At 42.1% G+C, this 19,692-nt stretch overlaps 1 protein-coding gene across 1 annotated transcript in view; it reads left to right on the top strand.

Moving 5' to 3' along the window:
- syne1b (spectrin repeat containing, nuclear envelope 1b) overlaps positions 1-19,692 on the top strand; it is a 65,855-nt gene that overhangs the window by 35,147 nt on the left and 11,016 nt on the right. Inside the window, exons 78-133 of the mRNA XM_080294180.1 lie at positions 26-170; positions 257-475; positions 573-841; positions 955-1,120; positions 1,318-1,473; positions 1,582-1,734; positions 1,862-2,044; positions 2,141-2,278; positions 2,487-2,672; positions 2,832-2,954; positions 3,075-3,257; positions 3,507-3,650; positions 3,844-4,032; positions 4,274-4,414; positions 4,578-4,691; positions 4,900-5,061; positions 5,270-5,464; positions 5,591-5,767; positions 6,706-6,897; positions 7,133-7,264; positions 7,629-7,729; positions 7,875-8,028; positions 8,120-8,248; positions 8,361-8,516; positions 8,787-8,996; positions 9,216-9,317; positions 9,435-9,554; positions 9,683-9,883; positions 10,004-10,177; positions 10,615-10,746; positions 10,955-11,151; positions 11,250-11,382; positions 11,618-11,800; positions 11,950-12,099; positions 12,390-12,566; positions 12,681-12,836; positions 12,914-13,069; positions 13,223-13,393; positions 13,561-13,694; positions 13,801-14,005; positions 14,215-14,397; positions 14,484-14,630; positions 14,734-14,888; positions 15,098-15,245; positions 15,336-15,430; positions 15,525-15,759; positions 15,980-16,174; positions 16,399-16,524; positions 16,677-16,832; positions 17,426-17,584; positions 17,727-17,893; positions 17,982-18,144; positions 18,494-18,681; positions 18,781-18,931; positions 19,110-19,292; positions 19,508-19,645. Coding sequence (XP_080150306.1) covers positions 26-170; positions 257-475; positions 573-841; positions 955-1,120; positions 1,318-1,473; positions 1,582-1,734; positions 1,862-2,044; positions 2,141-2,278; positions 2,487-2,672; positions 2,832-2,954; positions 3,075-3,257; positions 3,507-3,650; positions 3,844-4,032; positions 4,274-4,414; positions 4,578-4,691; positions 4,900-5,061; positions 5,270-5,464; positions 5,591-5,767; positions 6,706-6,897; positions 7,133-7,264; positions 7,629-7,729; positions 7,875-8,028; positions 8,120-8,248; positions 8,361-8,516; positions 8,787-8,996; positions 9,216-9,317; positions 9,435-9,554; positions 9,683-9,883; positions 10,004-10,177; positions 10,615-10,746; positions 10,955-11,151; positions 11,250-11,382; positions 11,618-11,800; positions 11,950-12,099; positions 12,390-12,566; positions 12,681-12,836; positions 12,914-13,069; positions 13,223-13,393; positions 13,561-13,694; positions 13,801-14,005; positions 14,215-14,397; positions 14,484-14,630; positions 14,734-14,888; positions 15,098-15,245; positions 15,336-15,430; positions 15,525-15,759; positions 15,980-16,174; positions 16,399-16,524; positions 16,677-16,832; positions 17,426-17,584; positions 17,727-17,893; positions 17,982-18,144; positions 18,494-18,681; positions 18,781-18,931; positions 19,110-19,292; positions 19,508-19,645 — 9,097 coding nt within the window. The remainder of the gene's footprint in view (positions 1-25; positions 171-256; positions 476-572; positions 842-954; positions 1,121-1,317; positions 1,474-1,581; positions 1,735-1,861; positions 2,045-2,140; positions 2,279-2,486; positions 2,673-2,831; positions 2,955-3,074; positions 3,258-3,506; positions 3,651-3,843; positions 4,033-4,273; positions 4,415-4,577; positions 4,692-4,899; positions 5,062-5,269; positions 5,465-5,590; positions 5,768-6,705; positions 6,898-7,132; positions 7,265-7,628; positions 7,730-7,874; positions 8,029-8,119; positions 8,249-8,360; positions 8,517-8,786; positions 8,997-9,215; positions 9,318-9,434; positions 9,555-9,682; positions 9,884-10,003; positions 10,178-10,614; positions 10,747-10,954; positions 11,152-11,249; positions 11,383-11,617; positions 11,801-11,949; positions 12,100-12,389; positions 12,567-12,680; positions 12,837-12,913; positions 13,070-13,222; positions 13,394-13,560; positions 13,695-13,800; positions 14,006-14,214; positions 14,398-14,483; positions 14,631-14,733; positions 14,889-15,097; positions 15,246-15,335; positions 15,431-15,524; positions 15,760-15,979; positions 16,175-16,398; positions 16,525-16,676; positions 16,833-17,425; positions 17,585-17,726; positions 17,894-17,981; positions 18,145-18,493; positions 18,682-18,780; positions 18,932-19,109; positions 19,293-19,507; positions 19,646-19,692) is intronic.

The following is a 19,692-nucleotide window of genomic DNA, read 5'->3' as shown; positions in this document are numbered from 1 at the left end:
CTTGAATATATTCTGTTTTTCTCAGCTGTGTGGCCCAGTGGAAGTCATACCAGGAAGCAAGGCAGACTGTCATTGAGCTTATGAATGAGGCTGAGAAGAAACTGACTGAATTTTCTACTGCAAAGGCAGCCACAAGCCAAGAGGCTGAAGACAAGCTAGGCAGTCACAGAGTATGATAGCCTATAATATTATTTTATTCAATAGGTGGTGCTTCTGTGAATGCTTCATGCTACTGACATTCTTTCAATTTTTTCAGTCCCTTGTATCTCTGGTGAATGGCTTCCAAGAGAAGCTGAGTGGTTTAGAGGAACAGGCAGCTCAGCTGGAGCTGGTGGGGAGTGACGCCAGCAAGGCCACCATCAGTCGCTCCATGACCACTGTGTGGCAGCGGTGGACACGATTACGCAGTGTAGCACGGGGACGGGAGAGAGTACTTGAGGACACCGCACAGGAATGGAGGACTTTCAGAGAGAAGGTACACTGCAGCCAATGGGGAGAAATAATATTTTGCTAAGTATGGAAAAATAAAGATTTGCAGTAGAAAACATCTATACTTATGTTTCTTTATATAGATGGTGAAGGTTAAAGCGGTCTGCGATGAGCTCCAAAGTCGTTTCCCTGACAGTGCTGTGGAGAAGGCTTCCAAAGCCACTCTGCAGTCTCTGTTAGACCAGCATGACTTGTTGAGCCAAGACTTGGAGCGGGAACTGTCATCCCTGATGCTGCTGCGCCAGTACGCACTCAGTCTGCTGCATGATGTGGAAGTGCCTTCACCAACAAATGGACAAGATGAGCTGCCCAGCCTGAAGGAGATCAGAGCTGTACAAGACCGAATGGAAAGGTAGGAGGATGAGAAACTTTAAACAAGTCCATCTGTAGCGATCAGAGATGAATAAGTGCGATCTATGTTGCTGTTCAGAATATAAGATGAATTAATTATCTATTTGTCTTCAGCCTTTTGACACAGTCCAGGACCAAAAGAGCTCAGGCAGCTCAGGAGCTGAGGGACAGAGAGGAAGTGGAGAAGGAACTTAGTGTTGTAAAAGCCTGGATACAGGAGACCAGGGAACTTCTTCTCAATCCCACTCCAGACATTGATTCTCTGTTGCAGGAGCTTGAGGTATATCTGCCATCTAAAATCTGTCGTCTACACAGAGAAATGTCCAATTTGTGAATTAAATATGTCTGAAAAGAACACTGTTGCTCACACTATACCTCGACTAAGTCTCCAAAATATTCTGTTCTCTAATGGCCAATATCAGTGAAAGTGTTTGATGCCAAAAAAGGCTAAATAGGTCTTCTCTTTATTGCGCATAGGTTGTGCATGGAGATGTGATCACTTATCGTCAGAATGTGGATAAATTAGCAGAGCAACAACAGAGCAAGTACCTGGACCTCTACACTATACTCCCTTCAGAAATCTCCATGCAACTAGCAGAGGTCTCACTTGCTCTGGGTGCTATTGAGGATCAGGTACTCTACAACACACACAGCCCTGAATATAAACTAGACATCAATGGGCATCGGTCATATTTGTAGCATTTGTCACTTCTGTCACTTCTTTTCTCATCTATTTTCCAGGTTCTTTCCAAGGAGAGAGAAAATCAGAAAACCAGAGAAATAAAGGAGGACTTCAGCTCCAGAATCCATGACATGTCAGAGAAACTCAAAGCCATCTCCACTAAATTTAAGGAAAAATCTCCTGATGTTGACCATGCCAAAGAAGAGGTCAAGGTAGAATGCTTACTTTGTGTTTGATCGTATTTTATGTGTTGTTGATAAAGGAAACTCTAAAATTACACTTTTTTTCATTGAGAACAATGATTGATATAAACTTTTATGCACCGATTTTTTTTCTCAGAGTCTTTTTGAAGACTTGGATACCTGCGGTCGCACTCTTGCAGAGCTCGATGCAGCTGTACAAGAGTTTGGCCGCAGAAACCCCCTGCTGGCCAAACAGCTAAGTGATGCCATCAGCAAGCTGTCAGAAATGCATCATCACACATCAAGACTAGCAGACTGTAGAAACAACTGGCTCAAAAAGGTTTGTTTGTAAACCTTTATATAACAATAAGTTATATAAGTCCAACATAGTAATAAAGGTAAAGAGAGTTTACATTTTCTTATTGTGGCTTTTCAGGCTGTCTGTTATTTAGATGAGTATAATGAGATGCTGGACTTCATTGTGAGGTGGTCAGAAAAAGCCAAAAGCCTGGTGAGGGCAAACATCATCTGGAACTCCTCTGTTCATCTGCAGGAACAGATACGGATGTACCAGGTGAGTTGGCGTGTTTTTTAAAGTGTTATTAGTCTCTCTAAAAAAGCAAAATCTAAATGGGTGGACATGGCTTGAGCTGGATTGATGCATATACACGTAAACGTGGTCACATTTAGTCATAAATGGGTTCTGTTTTTTTGTCTATGGCAAAGTTAGCTGTTGTACGAAACAATGCTGTGACCACTAACCTTTCTCTTTCTGTACTCAGGCTGTCCTGCGTGAGTCTCGAGAGCTCCACGGGGACCTTGAATCCATGGCAGAGAAAGTAGAGCTTCTATCTGAGGTGCTGCAGGTCGAGTCTATGAGCCAGCAGGTTTGTGAGCTCAGTCGACACACCGAGGAGCTTCAGCAAAGCATCAAGACACGACTGCAGAGTCTGCAGGATGCAGACAAGGTACAGAAAAATAAAAGATTTTGTTTTTGTTTCACTTGTTAAGATTTTTGATAATCTCTATTTTAGTTTAAAATCATGTTTTACTAGTAGAATTTACCCAAAGGAGCATTAATACTCGTAGCACTTTGTGAAAATTATCTTATGGACGTCTGTCTTCAGAGTATGGAAGCCCTGGAGTATGAAGTGAAGGCCCTCCATGTTGCTCTGGAGCAGGTCCAAGCTACACTGACTTCACCAGAGTTGGCACGCCAGAGCCTCAAAGAACAGCTGGCTCAGAGACAGGTAACCAACAAATATGAATGCCTTTTATTTATTTATTGTTAATAAAGAGCCTCAAATGTTCACTTTTCATCTTGTGTATTTTAAACATTTTCATACAATATTAACTTTACATTTTTACAGCGTCTGCTGGCGGATATGGAGAGCTTCAAGCAGCAGGTTCAGGCCGTGCAGCTGTGTCAGAGTGCACTGCAGGTCCCAGAGGAGGTGATGCCTAACCTTGCTATCTGTCGCACAGCTCTGCGCCTGCAGCAAGAAGCCAGTCACTTGCAGCATGTAGCCATTCAGCAGTGCAACATCTTACAGGTACAGGGGGACGCTGCTGCTGCAGCACAATAACGTCAACACTGTATTCACAGAAAATATGCAACAATGCTGGGTACTGATAGAAAGTTACTTGACACCTTTAAGGTGTGTTTTGAGTCCTTTCAAAGTTGTAACCAAAGTTTCTTTCAATTTTTAATACGCACTGGATTTGAAAAGTTTACTCTTTTTACATTCTGAGATTTAACGAATTATGTAATATTAAAACTTATTTCACTTCACTTTTTTCAGGAGGCAGTGGTGCAGTACGAGCAGTATGAACAGGAAGTCAGAGATCTACAGGGGCTGATAGAGGAAGCGCACCGGGTCATTCAGGACAGACCAATCCCCACCAACAACATCCAGGAACTGCAAGCCCAGATCCTACACCATGAAGTACAGTACTTTAACTCTTTCACTTTGCCCGTCTTTCTTCTTAAGAAAAACAGGAGCCTACTGTGTGAACATGTGCTGTATTCACTGCTGTATTTGTTATTTTGATTAAAAAAATCCTGATATCTGCTTGTCTTTCATACTGAGCTTTATATGTAACCCATAACTGCTGTGTGTATTTTGTATTTTTGACTAGGAACTTGCCCAAAAGATCAAAGGTTACCAGGAGCAAATCGCCTCACTCAACTCAAAATGCAAAATGCTGGCAGTGAAGGCCAAGCACGCCACCATGCTCCTGACAGTGACTGATGTAGAGGGTCTGCCTGAGGATCTCCAGGAGATGGATGGGGAGAAATCAAAGAAATCTGCAGCTCAAGCTGTCGTGGTAAGAGAACATCATGCACAACATAATGTGCTGATGGCTATAAAGTTTGTGCTGGATAATAAACAAATATGTTGACCTATTCTACTGTTTAAAGCTTTAGCATAGCCCGGATATTTTTCTTTAATTCGCTCCTGACAGGTCTATTGTGGAGCTTTTACTTTTATCTACGCCTTTCCTATGCATCATCTTTTCCGATTTACCTTGCATGTCTGCTCTTCTGTTTTCCTGCATGGTGTGCCAGATGACAGCTGGACGCTGTCACACCCTGCTGTCACCTGTAACTGAGGAGTCTGGTGAGGAGGGCACTAACAGCGAGATCTCTTCTCCTCCTGTGTGCCGTTCTCCTTCTCCCATAACTCACACTGAAGCAACTGTAACCAAGGTTTCAGCCTTCTCTCTTCTTTTTGTTCGAAGTTGCTGAGTAAAAAGATTCTCTTGTGTAGTGTAGATGACATTAGATTTGCATCTTCGTGCAAGTATTTCTGTCTGGTTACTATCCATTTAATAACATAACTTCTGATGACACCCTTTAAATTTCCCTTTAGATGGGACGAGGGACACTCACAAGAGCTCCCATTCAAGAACTGTATGACCCAACCTTTGAGTCTGTGGCCAACTTAGATGACCTGCAGCGCTCCTGGGAGAGTTTAAAGAATGTGGTATGTGAAAGTCTTCATCTTCATGCTTTTTTAATAAAAAATGTCGATTACGAGCACGTAGATTTGAACATTTTTTAATAAAACACTATTTTCAGCAACTAGAAACAATGTTATGAATTTGGTATTTGATTATTCCTTGTTAATGGTTATCATTACTAGTGTATGAATGGTATTTCAGACCTTTTTTATACTCTGTTTTGTCTTACAGATCAGTGAGAAGCAAAGATCTTTGTATGAAGCTCTCGAGAAGCAGCAGCATTACCAGGGTTCACTCCAATCAATCTCTTCCAAGATGGAGGCGTTAGAAGCCAAACTCAGTGAGCCTCTGGAGGGAGATAAAAGTCCGGATAGCCACATAAAGGCACATAAGGTTTGTCACATACAGAAAGGGCTTGCATATTGTGAAGATTAGAGAGCTGAGTTGAGGAAAGTCAGACTTGTCGAAGATGTATTTATCACCTTGTTTTGAATCTTTAATATTATTTTTATAGGATTATGGTATTTTGTGTAAACATTACATCACTATCTCAGTTCTTGCTCGTAAACTGAGTAGGCTAACTTTTGGTTGTTTTGTAAAGGGTCTGATAGAAGAGATTCAGAGTGCGCAGGAAGAAATAGACCGGCTGCAGACAAGCTTCACGGAAGATTTGGCCACTCATGCTGTGGACTCAGACATGGCTGACCAGCTGGCCATGCAGTCCTCCCTTGCTGTGTTAGCTGAGAGGATGGCCACCATCCACATGAAAGCCTCAGGGAAACAACAATTATTAGAGGTATTTTTTGCAAAAATCATATCAAATAGTAGAAATAGTTGTTTTATTAATTAATCAAACGTTATTTCTCGAATACCAACTTAGAAAGTTGTTATAATAACTCAAATTGGATGTGGCATCCTTCAGGAGCGTGTCAGTGACCGCCTGGAGGGTCAGCTTCAGGAACAGGCCGTACAGCTCTATCACACCCAGGCAGATGAACTGGACCAGTGGTTGGGCAAAATGCGCAGTGCTGTATTGTCCCTCCTTGAACCTAAACTTCCAGAGGAGACAGATATGGAGAATCAACTGGCTGAATGTCAAGTAAGAGTTCCCCCTGCTGTTCACCTGCAGTAATGCAGCCTCAAACACTGCTGTACTTGAGAATATTAATGGATTTGTGAATATAAATGTGGGGTTAATTAATAATGCATGTCACAGGAAATTTTCAGAAATGACAGGTGGATGTCTGGGATTACTTTTTAGATGCTCAGGGATTTTTTTCTGAGCACACTAGTGCAAATCAGATTTGTCAGTGGATTTTTACCTACGTCTCATCTTTCAGTATTTTGTCCTTATTACACATGGATCATTTCAGGGGGTCAGGGGCCTTTCAGTGAGTAAACAAGCGTATTAGAGGAGTAATAGGGACCTTCACATGGCTGGACCTAAGTGACTGTAGCACTAGTCTTAAGCAGATTATGCAGATTTCTCTGTGCGACAGGGGCATGTTAGAAGCCTAGGGCTGTGTAGTCAGAGCTCGCTACCTGGATTGGTGCTCGGGACAAAGCTGCTAGAATATCCAAGTAGGGGAATCCTAGAGTACAGGGAGTGTAGGATAGCAGGGTGGGAAGCGATTCTCTGCTGTAGAATAACATGCAGACTCTAACGATTGCAAAGGAATGTCAGTAATATCAAAAAACAAATGTTTCTTTAAACATCTGGATAGTCTTTACTGATGGGCACTGACAGCTGGTCTGGAATTAGAATGGTGTTCTACACAGACAAACTGGTTTGTAAGTTGAGGGGGAGCATGTATGCTGAAGAGCACGGAGCCTGAAGGATTAGCGGTAATATGTTGCACAGGAGGCAAGGCCGAAGAGGTGGGCCAAGGATGAGAGCCGTCCCTGTCCTTTGGACAGGGAAAGCTGCTGGTGAAGGGGGTTCATCCATAGCTGGAGAGTCTGTCGTGTAGATGGAGGAGCTCCTGTAGGCGGTGAAACACGATGTTTGATCTGGCGTCTCTCCTCCTACTGCTGCAGAACATGATGCTGGAGATTGAAGAGAAGGTGCTGGCCCTCTCAGAGCTGTCAGTTCACAGTGAGAACTTGCTGCGGGGAGGCCGCACAGACACTAGAGAGGAAGCTGAACATTTGGCGAGGAAGTTACGCACACTGAAGGGTGGTTTGTTGGAGCTGCAGAGGATGCTACAGGACAAACAGAGTAACATCCAGGTGAGGTTGCTGCATGGGCTAAATGTTGTCATCTGCTAATGTGTGTGCATGTAGTGCAGAATATTTGACTCTGTGTTTGGTCCTCACTGTGACTACCATATTTGCAAAGTTTGCACTGGTGTATTTATCAGCAATGGGTCTACAACAAATGCACATGTAAATTTTGAATTGTTGTATTTGATAATACTACTTTTTCTGAAGCATTTGTCTTATATCTAACTTTCTGATCCGACAGGGTTCTCTGCAGGAGCAGGAAGACAGTGAATCAGACTCCAGCCTCTCTCAGAGTCCCAGTGTACAAGATTGGCTGGCCCAGGCCCGAACCACACGAACCCAACAGCACCAAGACAGTCTTCAGAGACAGAAGGTGATTTTCTTTTTTTAACCTTCATTAAGTTCAGTATAGACTTAAATACACGTTCTTACATAGTTTGTCATTGGATTTCTTTGACTATTACCCAGGAATGCACAATAAATGTTCTTATCTTAATGTTGATGACAAACTTTAATTTGTCTTTTGGGTCAGTCCTCATCTGTGAGTTGAATGTAAAAAGGAGTGAGTGTGCAATAAATGACATGTCCCCACAGGAGCCAAAAATATGTGCTTCTCACCAAAACATGTGTATCCCTAAGGGTCTAACAAGCATTTGTATAAATAACTTCATAAATGTTTCTTTGTGATGCCACATACAGTCTAACACTGTTGTTTTGTTGCTTGTTTTCTACTGTAGGAACTGGAAGAGCAGCTTGCAGAGCAGAAAAAGCTTCTTCAGTCAGTTGCCAGCAGAGGAGAGGAGATCCTCATCCTGCAGGCTTCACCCAGCAGTGCCAGGTCTCTTAATAACAGTTATATTATACATGAATAATAATTAACTGAATAATAAAATATGAAGTATATGTATGAGGTTCATTCTTATGGCAGAATATAAATGTAAGTAATGTAACAGAGCACTAATTTATTCTCTGTCATCCTGCAGTATGACAGAACCATTTTCACCGGCAGCCTTGGCTGAAAGGGAAACGCAGGCTGGGCGGGAGCAGATGAGGCAGAGATGGGAGAGTCTGAGACTGGAGCTCAAAACTAAACTCCAGCTCCTGCAGAAAACCCTGGAGCAGGACCACAAGCAGCCAGTACATATCCCTGTGTTTTTAATTCCTGTTAGCATACACTCAATAGAAAAAAAAAAATCAGAGTGTTTAATATGTATTTTTTGTCCTTTAGGTTTTTTCGAGAGCTTCCCGTGTGTCCACATCTGGGCCGGTGTTTAAAGGAGACACCCAGGCTGACAGGTCCTCTCTGAAGACTCTGTACGATAGCTTCAGGCAAACAGTAGAAGACGTCACCCCGCAGGTTTAGCATATCTGTTATTATATTGTAATGCAATGTTGGAAATGCAACTTTTTATTTCAAGCATGTGGTCTCAATGAAAACGTACATTCTTCCCATGTACATGTGTATGTAGCCTGGTGGTGGTGAGACACAGGTGGCGCAGATGGAACAACAGCTCTACACAGCTGTGTCATCCACCTCCTCCTGGCTGGATAATGTGGAGAACAACGTCTTCTCTGGCTCAGTGCTGCTGGCTGAAAATGCAGAGACCCAGCTACAAAAGCAGGAGGTACAATTGGCCTTATTTGTGGAGCTTCAGTAAATATTGCAGGAAATCTGAAATGAATAAATCACATGATCAGAAGGGTTAAATGGTAACGTCTACACCAGCATGCGGCTAAAGTTCTGGGTGGGAAGCATGGTGCTGGTGCATAAAAATAAAGCTATGTCATTTTAACTGCAGTGTTACACCGTCAATCAAAATGCTTTCCCATATTACAGATTTCACCTTGTAATTATTTAGTATAAATCAAGCTGATGATTCTGACCTCTTCTGCAGACCTTGGAGAACGATGTGAGGCATATGACGGAGGAGGTGAAGCTCAGCCAAACTCTGCTCACTTCATCTTCAGCGTTAAGGCACGAAGAACGAGTACTTTTGGAAGACAACCTTAACTGCCTCAAAGAGAGATTAGGAGCTCTGGGTTGTGCTCTGGGACAACGCTGTGACCAAATGAGGAGCAGAGCACATGAACTCACATCCTATCAGGTTTGCCTCATATTGTGCTTTTTGTTTTTCAAGCCCTTTAATGTTTGACGATTTAAAGAGACAGCCGCTGGGGAAATGCTTCTTTTTATTAAGTTAAGCCACTGTTGCAGAAGACAAAGACAAGCCTATAGGAAACAACATTTATATCTTTATATTATGAAACCAGACATGCTTGCATTTTGTCTTAATTTCCTATAAATGACCTCGTGTCTTACACAGACTGAATTGCAGCTTCTTCAAACTGCTTTAATTGAGACCAAATGCCAGATACTGCAAGCCCTAGCTGGAGCAATGGATAGACCAGCGTCAAAACAACTGGAGGTAATGCAAGAGTTGACTAATATTCCTCCTGAAGCTTTAACCATCTTCCATTAAAGCTTGCAGAAAACAAGAACATTACTGTGAATGTCTTTAATACATCTAATCGGTTTCTCTCAGGTCATTGCCAGTGCAGAGGAGAGCCTGAAAGACTTTGAACAAAGAATCACAGAACTTAAAACCAGAGGATCAGCACTGCACGCGGATCAGATCTCAACAAACAAACTGCTCAAACTACAGGTAACATACATGATTGATGGCTCATGGAGAAATCATCAATTTGGTTTTACTTCTGAATGTACAGTGAAGAAATTACCGTCAAATTCAAAAGATGCACAACCGGAAACTGATTTTTTGTGTTTTTCCAGGATTCTTATGAGGAGCTGGTGATGACAGTGGGTTCCCGGCGCAGTGGGCTGAACCAGAACATGGCACTGAAGGAGCAGTATGAACGTGCTCTGCAGGACCTGAAAGACCTGGTGGACACAGCTAAAGACAAGATGGCTGCCGATCAGAGAATTATTGCCAGCTCTGTGGAGGAAGTCCAGAATCACCTGGACAAACATAAAGTATAGTCACCTGCTAAATCCTTTAGGCTTAAAGAATCAACAAGGTTACGTGTTGAACCCAATTTGTTGTGATGCAGGAGACAAATAGAGCTGATCGTCTTTGTTTCTGGCCTCTTTTAGGAGTTCTTCCAGGGTCTAGAGTCCCATATGATTCTAACGGAAACATACTTCAGGAAGATCAGTGGCCTGATGCTTCCCAAAGAAAACCAAGCCTTGGAAGAGACACTAGCTGAGGCTCAGAGAGTCCTCAAAGAGGCACACAGTAAAGGAGTTGAACTGGAGTGTATCCTAGAGGTAGGTGAAGGAGTATATATGCCATATTTGTGTAAAAGGAAGGTTAACATAGTCACAAAAATTCTGATAACGGATAATTTTGTGACCAGTTCCAAGTGTGGTTGGTTTAACTGTATCTTATTACATGTAGATATAATAGATATGACATGTTTAATGAAAGACATTTACTTAGTTTTTAAATGTTATATATTAGAACATCACTAGCTATATAAACACATTTTTAAAAGCCTTTTAATTACCTTGAAAAAAATTACATATTAAAGTTGGTAGCTATGAGAGTTGGAGTTGTACTGTAGGACAAAAAATCAAATTAATGGTAAAGTTAAAAAAATATTATTATAGTTACATAGTAACAAGTGTGCTGATTAAAAGAGCAAAGATGTACTTGTCAGACTACTGAATTTTAAATATTTATTTATAATAATGTTTATTTTCAGACTTGGTGCCGTTTGGTGCAGGACTACCAGAGTCTGAACCAACATCTGGAGGCTGTTGAAGAAAGTATTCCTTCTGTTGGTCTGGTTGAAGAAACTGAAGAAAGGCTTATTGACAGAATATCATTATACCAGGTACAATGTCACATGAGCTCAGGTGTAAATTTACTACATCGGGCTAATTGTTTAGCTGTGACAAAGGAAGAAGCCACTTAAATTCTCTTACATGCTGATTAAGCTTTAAAGAAAGGTTCAAGTCAAAATGGGCTTCCTGTCTTTGCTGCAAAGTAGAAAAATATATTTATCTAGCTGGAAACACATTTTCTTCTTCTTCTTTGCAAAGGGTCTGAAGGGGAGACTAGCGGAGCACCAGCACAAGCTCTACCAGGTGTTGGATGAAGGTAAACATCTGTTACTGTCAGTGTGCTGCCCCTCGCTGGAGAATCAGCTCGCACTCTTGGGGGAACACTGGCTCAACAACGCTGCCAAGGTCAACAAGGAGTTACAACGCCTCGAGGCTATTCTGAAACACTGGACCAGGTCAGAAAGACTTCAAAAATAAGGACTGTTTCTTAGGCTTTGGATATAAATATCCGGTAAATGAGTGCACGGTCTAATTTCAATTGTTTTTTCTTTAGGTATCAAAGGGAGTGTGGAGAGATGAGCGAATGGCTGCAGTCTGCTCTGGAGCGTCTGGAGTTTTGGAACACGCAGGCGGTGTTAGTGCCACAGGAGCTGGAAACAGTCAGAGATCATCTCTCTGCTTTCCTTGTGAGGCCAAAGACAATCAATTTGGTTGATTTGTTTTGTTTTTGCTGGCCAACCAGCTGCCTCACTTAATGGCAGTTGTAGGCATGAACATAACACCTCAGTTCAACTGTAGCATATACTACAAATTTACTTGTATTTGTTTAATATTGTTATTATCTTCTGCAGTAGCACTGTTTTGCTGCAGTCTGGTCCACATAGTTTTGATTGGATGATTTTCCACTTCTCTCTTTTTTAGGAATTTTCAAAAGAAGTTGAGGGAAAGTCTAGCCTTAAGAGCTCAGTGGTTAATGAGGGCAACCAGCTGCTGCGGCTGAAGAAAGTGGACACGGTGGTATTGCGCTCTGACCTGGCACGGATTGACACTCAGTGGGCTGAGCTACTCACACGCATCCCAGTGGTCCAGGAGAAGCTGCATCAGGTATCGTCACATGCAGCCAGACTAAAAAGGCTTACCTGCTTCAGGACAAATAGGATTACCTCTTTCTGCTTCTCCAGTTTGCATGCAAAAGTTTTCATTGCAGTTTGTTTTTAAACTACCAACATATCGGTTTCTTTTTTTTTTTCTAGATCCAAATGGAAAAACTGGCCTCCCGTCATGCCATTTGTGAGCTGTTTAACTGGATATCGCTGATGGAGAGTGTCATTGACGAGGATGAAGAAAACCTCAAGAGTTCTGTGGGATCAAGTGTGATTCAAGACTATTTGCAAAAATATAAGGTAGTGGAGCATTTTTTATTGATTCATGACAGTTTTTGTTTACATGTATGGTCTGAACTCTTATTAAATCAAAAATATAACTTTTGGTTTGAATGGTTTTGGTTTTTTTGTGGTTTGCCATTGCAAGTAAGGTTTTTTTCTAGATAAAATTCTTCTTCTTCTTGTGTTGAGAGCTAAAATTTTGATTTTTAAACATGGAGTTTTCCTAACCTGATCATAATGGTGATGCAACTACTGGTTCTAACTGTAGATCTTTTATTATAAAATCTCCTGTTGTTTCCTCACTTTAGGGATTCAGAGTAGATTTAAGCTGTAAGCAGCTGACTGTGGACTTTGTCAACCAGTCAGTGCTGCAGCTCAGTGGTCAGGATGTGGAGAGCAAGCGCAGTGATAAAACAGATTTTGCTGAGCGTCTGGGAGCGATGAACAGGCGCTGGCAGATCCTACAAGGCCGCATCAATGAGAGGGTGAGGACGTAATCATTGATAATGTTACAATAAAACCAACAGCATATTCACCCAATGTCCTTTATCAATGCAACATCCAAAGTTAACTTTTTTTTTTGCATGAAATTCTTAAAGATCCAGTTCCTTGAGAGCCTCTTGGAGATGTGGTTAGATTATGAGAGCAGCATTCAGGCCCTGAAGTCTTGGATGGCAACTCAAGAAGAAAGGCTGAAAAGGAAACACCGGATAGAGGATCTGACATCTGTGCAGAATGCTCTAAAAGACTGCCAGGTACTGTAGATCTGATTAAGATATTCTTGCCCTTCATCTTGTGTTTGTATTTGCTAAATAAAAACAATTTTTTAAAGGAAATGGAGGAACTGGTAAAAGAAAAAGAGAAAGAGCTGGAGCGAGTCGAAGAGCAAGGCTGTGCCCTTGTTCAAAATAAGACTGATGAGGCCTGTGCTATCGTCATGGAGACACTCCAAGGTGTCAATCACACCTGGGCTAACCTGGACCACTTGGTAATCTCCTTGTTCTTTTTTGTTTATTTTTTATTACCCGGGTTAGACCCATTTATTCTATGCTCGCTTGTCCATCCCTCTCGTGCTCTGACTTTGGCCTGATTTTGCAATTTACTGGATGTAGATGCATGTTTTTGATTTCACCTTCTACAGATTGGGCAGCTAAAGATCAGCTTGAAGTCAGTGCTGGACCAGTGGACTCTATACAAACACGCTTCAGAGGAGATCAATGGCTACCTGATGGAGGGAAGGTACTCTGTGTCTCGTTTCCGCCTCCTCACAGGCTCACTGGAGGCTGTTCATCTGCAAGTGCAAAGTCTGCAGGTATATTAAGATAAAGGGGCATTCAGTGTATTTTACATGTTTACTGACTAAAGCCTTTAACTGTATAGATATGAGTTTCTGAAATCTTGTAGCAATGTTAGGGGTATGTTTCTTAATGTGATCATTTAACTGCTGGTGAATTAACCACTGTATCTGTCACTGTGAAGGATTTGCAAGGGGAACTGGAAAAACAGGAGAGCAGTCTCAGAAAATTTGGTGCTGTTACCCACCAACTGCTGAGGGAGTGTCACCCTTCAGTGTCAGATTCTCTTAACAATGCCCTGAAAGATGTCAACGCAAGGTGAACCTAATTAGCATGGTGCTATGCTTATTACTATCATTACTACTGGTGTTTCTTTAACGAATTTAAGACATTTATTAGCGTATTACCATGTCATTGCACTTAGATGGACTGGCTTACTGGAGGAGATTGGAGAGCGTCTCAGAAGCAGCAAGGCACTGCTTCAGCTGTGGCAGCGCTACAATGAGCTTTATGAGCAGAGCTGCAACAGCATCCAGCTGCAGGAGGAAAAAGCAGATCAGCTCCTCAAGACCACCTGCAACAAGGACATTGCTGACGATGAGGTGTCTGATTGGATTCAAGAATGCAGCGTGAGTCAAGCCACAGCTTTGCAACTTGCAACAACAGAAAAACTCCTCAGTATTTTACTTCTAAAGCCTCATTGTGAAACCCACATGGATATGAAGGAAAAGTTTAATATATTAAACATCCCCTCACGTGTTTGGTGCAGTTGGATGTTATGATTAAGTTTTGATAATGAAGACATATTGCCCTGAATGTTATGGGTGTTTTATTTCAGGAGTTGCTCAGGTCCCAAGCTCCAGTCCAGGCCTCACTTCAAGTTCTCCAAGAACTGGGAGAGCAGCTGAAACAGCAGGTGGATACATCAGCAGCGTCTGCTATCCAGTCCGATCACCTTTCTCTCACCCAGCGGCTAGCTGCGGTGGAACAGGCTCTTACTAGACAGCTCACCGCTCTACAGGTAAAAAAAAAGATTTATGAAACATACTTTTTTTTTGTATAGGCAATCAGTTACCAAGCCAGTATTTTGGCATTCTTCTATACTAGACTGGAGTTCAAGACTATGAAACCTTTAACCATCAACTGGGATCACTGGGGTCCTGGGTAGTTGAAGCTGAAGAGGCTCTGAAAGCACAAGATCCTAATGGCTCTACTGACCTAACGGTCATCCAGGACCGCATGGAGGACCTCAAGGTTTGTTTTACTGTTTTCTTTTTTGAGTTTGGTGAACAAAATTACAGAATATCACGTACTGGTTCGACAGCTGAAATGTTTCTGTAATTTCTGGGCTTTACAGAGGCTCATGTTGAAATTCAGCAGTATGGCACCTGAGTTAGAGCGTCTTAATGAGCTTGGTTACCGGCTCCCTCTTAACGATTCTGAGATTAAGCGCGTGCAGAACCTCAACAGAAGCTGGTCCACCGCCTCAGCACAGACCACAGAGAGATTCAGGTAAGACAAGAAAATTACAAGCCAGTCTGAAAAGGTTTAAAGCCATCCTAATTCAAGATACTCTGTTAAATAACAAGGTTAGATAAATACAATAATGAATGAATGAAGGACTGGCACAAATACCATAAAAAACAGTACAAATGTTCGGTAAAGGCCACTCTCCCCATCTAACTGAGATATAAGATCACCTTTTGTTTGTTTCCTTGCAGCAAGCTTCAGTCATGCCTGCTGCAGCAGCAGACCTTCCTTGAAAAGTGTGAAACATGGATGGAGTTCTTGGTCCAAACAGAAGAGAATCTGGCTGTAGAAATTTCAGGGAACTACCAGAGTTTAATGGAACAGCAGAAAACCCATGAGGTTAGGGCCCATTTGAAGAAAAGGATCCTCAAGCAGTATATTTTAATTTTGTTAACACATATAACAAATTTAATATTTTTTATCTTACAGTTATTCCAAGCTGAGATGTTCAGTCGGCAGCAGATCCTCCACTCCATCATCAGTGATGGGCAGAGAATGTTAGAGCAGGGTCAGGTAGATGACAGGTAAACCTATTCGACTACTCTGTAGATCTTTGTTTACCACCATACTCCACTGCAAGCCTTTCTTTGTCTCCTGTCTTTCTGAAATCACCTACAGAGATGAGTTCAATCTGAAGTTGGCTCTGCTGAGTAACCAGTGGCAGGGCGTAGTGCGACGTGCTCAGCAAAGGCGCGGGATCATTGATGGTCTCATCCGCCAGTGGCAGCGGTATAGAGAAATGGTGGACAAGCTGCGCAAATGGCTCTTGGAAGTGTCCCATCGTACAGAGACCCTTCAGGCAGGGAATACAGTTCCTCTGCAACAAGCGCGTACTATGCTGGACGCGGTCCAGGTACATAGTGACAAACCTGACTGTAATACACATTAATACAGCAGTGACAGCAAAGGCTAGCTAACATTAAGAAGCTGTTGCAATGTGATGTTCTTCATGTAATAAACCAAAAATATAATATCTGATAACCTTAAACATGTAACTGCAATTGTGGGTTGGGTGTTACCTGTGTAAATTAACAGGCTTGTAGCTTGATAAGAATCCTTTCTTCCTTTTTCAGATGAAGGAAAAGGTGCTGCAGCATCAGCAGGGCAGCTATATCTTGACGGTGGAGGCTGGCAGGCAATTGCTTTTATCAGCTGATAGCCGAGCAGAGGCGACCCTGCAGGCAGAGCTCACTGATGTCCAGGAGCGATGGAAACAAACCAGCATACGGCTGGAACAACAGAAGAAAGAGCTTTCCACTCTGTTAAAGGTAAAAACGACAATACGCTAGCATGTTCTGAATTCCAGGCCACTTCAGAATACCTTGATGGCTCCTATAATTCTTGCATTTGTATGGACAATCTCCATTGTATGTATAAAGTTTTACATTGATTTCCTTATAATACACCAATCTCTTCTATTTGTAGTTTCAGTGAGGACAGCTTTCTAGAGCAACTCGTAATTTTGCCTGTGTTTGTAATCTGTTGAACGCAGGACTGGGAGAGGAGTGAAAAAGGGATTTGTGGATCACTGGAAAAGCTTCGAGCCTTCAAAAAGCAGCTTTCTCAACCTATTCCCGATCACAATGAGGATCTGCAAGCTGAACAGATCCGCTGCAAGGTAACAACTTGAACATTTTCAAAATTGACTTTTCTTTGTGCATCTAGGTGTAAGACATATATGTAGAGTTATTTAAGTGTATGTTGAGCTGATGTTTTACATTGTTCAGGTGCTTGTTTAGTGTTTTTATAGTGGCACTGTTGTTTTTCCAGGATTTGGAAAATACATTTGACGGCTGGACAGGCGATCTGGCCCATCTGACCTTACTGAGAGAGTCACTTTCTTGTTACATCAGTGCTGAGGACCTTTCTGTCCTACAAGAGCGTATTGAGCTGCTGCATAGACAGTGGGATGAAATCTGCCACCAGGTACAACTCTTGGCACAGTCGCTTACTATTTTGGATTCTCTGAATATACTGTGTGCTAAAAGTCTGATTCTCAAAAATTAGTTTATAGCTACATTCTACATATTACACAATATTTACTGTGTAACAGTTAAAAGTCCCAGGAGACAATGTTACTAATGTCAATCTTCACTATACGATACAAAGCATATATTTGTATATGTAGATGTTGCTCAGCATTTTTTTAAATGGTTGGAGCAGTAGTTCGATTTTGCTGAATGTGCCATTGTGCAACAATTTTGAGAAAGGAATACACTGAGAGGAACAGTTAGCGTGACAAGTTAATGTAATCAGTCAGTCAGTTAAGAAAAGCTGAAACCTCAAGGTGATTTCGTTTTTTCACAGTGGCATCCTGTGTGCAGCGGATAAACTGCACACACAGGAAATACAGCACTCGCTCACTGCGTGATGCAAATGAAAGCGTCTGAACGGCTTCCTTTTGAGCCTTCTTGATCTTTATTAGCTTTTGTTTTAAATTGCCATGCATTCGTTGGCACTTTTTATGTGCTTTGCAGAGAGGTGCAGTTAACTTGTCATGTATTGCTGTTCTTCCACAGCTGTCACTGCGGAGGCAGCAGGTAAGCGAGAAGCTAAATGAGTGGACTGTCTTCAACGAGAAGTATAAGGAGCTCTGCGAGTGGCTCACTAACATGGAGAACAAGGTGTCCCAGAATGGAGACGTCAGCATTGAGGAGATGATCGAGAAGCTTCGCAAGGTTTGCACACACCTCAGATATTTACAAAGTTTGACAGTGTTATTTAATTGTTGTATTTCAGTTACGTTGTGTTTTTCCTACTCTGCTTCTTTTACAAGTGCAGTTTTTTCAAATTTCCTGTTTGCATTGCGTTGTATGCCAGGACTACCAGGAGGAGATCACAGTAGCAGAGGAGAACAAGCTACATTTGCACCAGCTAGGAGAGCGCCTGGCCAGGGCCAGTCACCAGAGCAAAGCCACCGAAATCGAACAAAAACTCAACAAAGTCAGTGACCGCTGGCAGCATCTCCTCAATCTCATTGGAGCGCGGTGAGCAGACGTGCAGTCACAGCTGTGCAGCTGTGTTTTTATCCCATGCTGGGTTGTTTGTAACTAATCTGTTAAATTCTTTTAACAGAGTAAAGAAACTGAGAGAAACTCTAGTGGCTGTGCAGCAGCTAGATAAAAACATGAGCAGCCTGCGCTCTTGGCTCGCCCACATCGAAACAGAGCTGTCCAAACCTATCGCCTATGACTCCTGTGATGCCCAAGAGATTCAGAGGAAGCTCGATCTGCAGCAGGTGACATAATATACTAAACAGGACCTAAAATACATATGTGCAGCTTGCCAGGAATCATTCAGTCTGTGTCAAATGCAAGCTCTTTAATAGCAGACAGGCAACAGGGCTTTGTAATCATTTAGCTGAAATTTCTAAAAACATTCACATTTTTGTAATCATATAATGAAAATGTAACTATTAGTATCAATTCTATGCAAACAGGTTTTGTGATATAATACACTAGTAAAAGTTATTGTTGTACAGTTTGTAACCACTTTCAAAAAGTCATTCTCTAACTTTCTATCAAGCTTCTTCCTTCTTCTGTCTCTCATCTTATTACTTACTGTGTCACTCTTTTCTTGCCCGTCAGGAGCTTCAGCGTGACATAGAGAAGCACAGTACAGGAGTGGCGTCTGTGCTGAATCTATGTGAGGTGCTTCTGCATGACTGTGACGCCTGCGCCACCGATGCAGAGTGCGACTCCATCCAGCAGGCAACGCGGAGCCTTGATCGCCGCTGGAGGAGTATCTGTGCCTTGTCTATGGAGAGGAGATTAAAGTAAGACGTTACACACTAGATGAAAGCATCAAATGCATACGTTATTATGGATAACAGGTAACTGTTATAACTGTTTCCTGAAATTATTCCCTCTGTTAGGATTGAGGAGACATGGCGTTTATGGCAAAAGTTCCTGGACGACTTTGCACGTTTTGAGGAGTGGCTGGCCACTTCAGAAAATACAGCTGCTCTACCCAACTCCTCTGGTGTGCTGTATACTGTAGCCAAGGAGGAACTAAAGAAATTTGAGGTATTGCAGAATTATTTTGTGTACTCTGTACAAATGATCAAACTACCTACTGTTTTCACCTAGTAGGACAGCATTAAATAAGAAAATTCTATCTCTCAAATGCAAACATGTAAACGAAACACGAAGCTAAAACACAAAAGCAAATTTCTTGAGAAAATGTATGAATGTGTTTTTGTAGGCCTTCCAGAGACAAGTTCACGAGAGTCTGACTCAGTTGGAGTTAATCAATAAGCAATACCGCCGCCTGGCCAGAGAAAACCGCACTGACTCTTCCTGCCGGCTGAAGGAGATGGCACATGATGCCAACCAGCGATGGGACAACCTGCAGAAGAGGGTGGCATCCATCCTCCGCAGGCTTAAGGTACAATTGTTCTACTAGTACTTATATATTATTTCCATTTCATTTTTGTACATTTTAATTTAAATTTCTGTCATGCATTTCTGGATTCATTTCTTTTCATCTAACTTTTCTGTGACTGCTTATTATTCACTAATAAAGCCCGAACAAAGGTTTGTTCCATTTGCATGATGTGAAAGCATAGACTCTAACACCAGTGTCCCTCTTTACACGTGCAGCACTTTATTAGTCAGAGAGAGGAGTTTGAGACAGCCAGAGATGGCATTTTGGTTTGGCTGACAGAGATGGACCTTCAGCTGACCAACATCGAGCACTTCTCTGAATGTGACATTCAGGCCAAGATCAAACAACTCAGGGTAAGCCTGTCATGATATTTCAGACCAAGAAAATCCACTGTGCATTT

The sequence above is a fragment of the Astatotilapia calliptera genome, chromosome 19, assembly GCF_964374335.1.
Source record: "Astatotilapia calliptera chromosome 19, fAstCal68.1, whole genome shotgun sequence".
NCBI classification, from domain to species: Eukaryota; Metazoa; Chordata; class Actinopteri; order Cichliformes; family Cichlidae; genus Astatotilapia; species Astatotilapia calliptera.
The sequence above is the reverse complement of the archived record's forward strand: the minus strand, read 5'-3'. Positions and strand labels throughout refer to the sequence as shown.